Below are 4,385 nucleotides of genomic sequence, written 5' to 3'. Positions count from 1 at the left end.
CCCCCCACCGCCGCCCCAGAGAACTATGCAAGTAGAAATGCCCTCTTACAAAGTTTCACATTATCCTTTGCCAAGTAGGGAATAGTAGAGGGCAGTTGTATCTGAACTGAAATTCCTAATGACTTTGGGCAGGAGAAATTTTGAGACTCCCCAATTTGTTAAGCATTTAGAATTTTTCTTGTTAAAATTGGCTCTGAGGCTTACTTTAAAGTGTAATGGTATTGAAGGACACAGCTGCTAGTCTGTTTTGTTGAGATATTGCCCAGGGTTCATTTGGGAGAAGCCTTGGTAACGGGGCTGTATTCACCCATCCCATTTGGATCCAGATGTTGTGTGAACCAAACTTGCTTCTGGATTGGAGCAAACATCCTTCTTGTGCTGCTGCTTCCTACCATGATGGTACCTCAATAGACTTCTCCAAATTGCAGCACCCTGTCGCTGCTCTTTTTCTTTCACTTTGCCTCCCAGGACTCAATCACAAGAGGCATCTATCAATTACATTGGCTCATGATTGTTTCATAATTACTTATGCTTTTCATTTTCTTTTGGGTGTTACCCTAGGCAATATAGAAATAGTTCATGTTACTTTCTATAGAAAGCCAGGCTTGCTTTCAGGTTCTTTTTGTCTTAAAAGCTTTGATTCTTCCAGAGGAGGTATTGTTGTAGTTCGCTTGAGTTCATAACCCCACACCAGAAGATTTTAAGGGAACAAAAACAACCCCCCTCCTCCCTGCTGTTTCAACAATACATGGAAACTGTTTTCTTTGCATTAGAACATCCACACTGGTTTTGCTTCAATAACTGTAATGCTGAGACCTGCATGGAAAAACTTGCCACATTGTTTTTGTTTGTTGAGAAACCATGTTTAATGCAAAGGGGCCAAGAGATTAGATATTTAGGGGTGTGCAAAGCAGGCCCTATTCAATTTGGATTTGGGCCAAACTGGGAACACTGATTCGGATCCCTGTCCCTGATTTTGATTTGGCCGAATCCAAAGATCTGATGTTGATTGAGGGGAATCTGTGATTTCGGATAGACTGCTATAAATGGTTTTTCCTACATACCTTGAGGTACCAGTGCAGCTTGTGATTGCTGAAGTGCTTCCAGATCCACTGGGGAGGGTGTGGGGGGGCCCTCTCAGCTTGGCCATTAGCTGCAGGGGGGCCCTGGGTGCCCTTCCAGACCCAGGAGGTACCAGTTGCCAAGCAGCAGGGGGAAGGGGGGGCAGCATGCTCCCCAGTGGACTGGAAGTGCTTCTGGTCCCCTTCTGGGTCTACTGCAGAGTTTGCTGGGGAGCCCCCATGCTCCTGTGGGATGCTCCCGGTGCCCCAGCATTGCAGCATTCATGAGCCCCTGCTACCTAGAGGTATGTAGAAAAAACATTTAAAGCGGTGTCTATGTCCAAATCTATTCAGAGAGATTAAAAGGCCCTCCGATTCTGATCCGGAGATCTGGCTGACGAATCTCTGCCGAAACAAATCAGAGACTGAAGCTTTACGCAGCCCCATAAGATTTGTCATCTCTTACACCACTTTAAATCACAAAAAATTCCACTGTCAATAGAGTTGTTTGGGATGTAGAGCTAATCAGTTGAGATCTGAGTAATGCCCTCTGCTGTATCAGTTAAACGTTTTCTCTTCTTTTTTTTTCTTAAATACAGATTTGTGTGTGCCCAGCTGCCCAATGCAGTACTAGAGAGCATCAGTGTTATCGATACTCCAGGGATCCTTTCGGGGGAGAAGCAAAGAATTAGCAGAGGTAAGGCCAGGGGATGGCTTCTGTATGAGGGACAAAAGTCTGACTGGATTCTAAGTTATTGCTCTTGCCAATATAAAATTTTTGAGTTTCATTTAACTCATGACCTTGTTGGGTTTTTTTAATGTTGGACTGACTTTAATCTCTTATGGGACTAGAAATGGTCCCAAACTGGGCTCCCAGAAGTGACTGGTGAGCTACTCAGAACAGTAGGAGAGCTTTTCATCAGAAAATGCTGACTTGTTGAGAATTGGCTGCTGTGCAGGAAGGTATGTGTTTTGGTGTCCGTGAAACTTGAAAAAATAGCTTAAGGCAAACACTTGGCTAAGGTGGATTAGTCAGGGATGCCTTGAGCAGGGGTTGGAGTAGATGATGACCTCCTGAGGTCCCTTCTAACCTTAGTTGTCTGATTCTGAATGTCTGGGGTTAGGCATCCCATGAGTTGATGGTCTTAAACTTTGGCTGTAACACTTCTGTTTGTTTGCTTGCCTGTTTAAAAAAAAAAAAAAAAGGGGGGGGGGGTATTATTGTCACTTACCTTCACTGGAGGTTATAAAGTAGTTCATGCCTGTACTGTGTTTTGAAGAGCATTATCCCAATGATGATGGGAGTTGCGGATAAGCAAAATGCGGATAGACTTCTGGTGACAATCTGAAGTTCAGATGTGGGAAATATGTGTACTTCATGTCTTGATGCTTGCTTTATTACCAGCACAGATCCTACCAGGTGTGACTTCTTTTTTCCCCACCCCCTTCTTTCATTGGAATGCATTTCTTTCCATTAAGGCTTCCAATATCACCAGTGCTAGCATTACACATCTCTACATCCCAGAAAGGGTGATCTTGTAACTTTTTTCCCCCCATTTTCACTCTCCCATGAGTAAACAACCCTGTATATAACAAGCTTTTATTCTTGTCGGGTGAGACCTACTGCACCTCATGGTGAGGCTTGTTAGTAGAACTGCAAGACAGACTAGAATTGTTAGGAACACTTAACAGAAACAGTTCCCCGATGGAAAACGCTGTCTTTACAAAACTGAATGTGTTCTTGCAAAATGTTGTTGCTTCAGTGAACTTTCTATTAGCCAATAATAGGAAAATGTTCAAGTTCTTGGCTAGAATTGACTACATGTTTTTGAAGTCTTATTTCCTGAGAACTAAAATAACAAAGGCAGTGTTAAATGTTTCAAATACATAGAATAGACTAGATTTGGTTTTTTGGGGGTTTTTTGTTTTGTTCCATATTTGTGGGGGTGGGGTAAGGCAAAGCTAGCTCTTTGTGCTATGCTGGTAGGAAAAATACCTAAAATCTAGAAATATAAAACAAGGGAAGGCAGAAGCACCTAATTTTCAACCAGGTCCTAATGCAAGCAGATCCTGTCCCAATATGCCTGTCTCCTGTAACTTCTGGCACAGCCTTTCCTCTCCTTCATCTGTATCCTTTGGATCAATCTTTCAGAGCATCATGTGAACTACTCATGTTGTACCTCTCTCTATACTCTTGCTTGCTAGAGGACTTCCTCCTTCCTTAGTGTAATTCCTTGGACTTGAATGCAGATCAGGCCCCAACATGAAGTAAAGAGCAAGAATGCTACTCTGGTTCCATCTTGAATTATTGAATAATAGCCCCCCACAAGTTTTGTCATGAAGTGATTTGGGGAACTGTTTATAACCGGATAAAACAAAGGCAGTGTTAGATATGTGCAGGTCATAATGGTAAGGGCAGGTCCTCAGTTGCTGTGAATCACTGTGGCTGTACTGAAGATGGTGGAGCTATGGTGACTTGCACCAGGGTTCTCTAACTAGCAACCTTTTGAGTAGCTAACCTGTAGCCTCTGAGCTTCCAGTCCAGGTGCCATTCCCTGCCCACCATTGCTCTACCTACTGCTGCTGCCAGTGTCCAGGCTCCCCCTCCCTCCTTCAGCTTCTACTCTGTACCTTGACCCTGAGTAGCACAACTCATGGGGCTCAAGGAGCCTGTGGCCAGACAGCTCTGGGGACCCCTCAGCAGGGGAGCAGATGGCAATGGCACAATTTGGTGTGCAGCCCCTAACCACACAGGAGCTGGGAACCCCTGACGGCCAGATCTCTTTCTCTCCCCTCCCCCCATTGGTGGCATACTGTGCACAAAGGATCTAAAGCAGTGGATCTCAATAGGGCTTTACAAAGCTTTGCCAGCTGTTTTTGTTTCAACACTGTTTTGAGCTCAAAACAGCAAAATCAAAACTTAATGAAGGGCTTTGAAACAGCCTCGAAACACAATGAGGCCAGTTGAAATGTTTTGAAGCAGCAGCCTCATGGTGGGGAGGCAGGGGAGAGCCAGGGCTGCGCTCTGAGCAGCAGCTGCAGCCCATGTGGCTGAGCCTGGCAGGGAGCACAGCCCTGGGTCTCCCTGCCTTCTGCCATCGGGCTGAGCTCTGCGGAGCAGCCGGCTCTGTCCACTTCCCAATACTGGGCTGTGCTCTGATTTGGCTTCACCAGCCCATGTAGCTCAGCCCAGTGGCAGAAAGTAGGCAGAGCCAGTGCTGTGCTGCATGGCCCGCCACCAGGCTGAGTTCCATGGGGCTGAGCCACTGGGAAGCTGAGCCCAGCTATTGGAGGCACCTTCTTCCCCCCCCCCCCCCCCCCCCC

The 4,385-nt window shown here is 45.8% G+C and overlaps 1 protein-coding gene across 1 annotated transcript in view; it reads left to right on the top strand.

Moving 5' to 3' along the window:
• The window catches only part of EHD3 (EH domain containing 3), a 34,750-nt gene that overhangs the window by 16,656 nt on the left and 13,709 nt on the right, over positions 1–4,385 (top strand). The window contains exon 3 of the mRNA XM_019527085.1: positions 1,661–1,758. Coding sequence (XP_019382630.1) covers positions 1,661–1,758 — 98 coding nt within the window. The remainder of the gene's footprint in view (positions 1–1,660; positions 1,759–4,385) is intronic.

This window comes from Gavialis gangeticus, unplaced genomic scaffold, assembly GCF_001723915.1.
Source record: "Gavialis gangeticus isolate Ggan-Ray unplaced genomic scaffold, GavGan_comp1, whole genome shotgun sequence".
NCBI classification, from domain to species: domain Eukaryota; kingdom Metazoa; phylum Chordata; order Crocodylia; family Gavialidae; genus Gavialis; species Gavialis gangeticus.
Note: the sequence above shows the minus strand (reverse complement) of the source record. Positions and strands in the feature narration are given on the sequence as shown.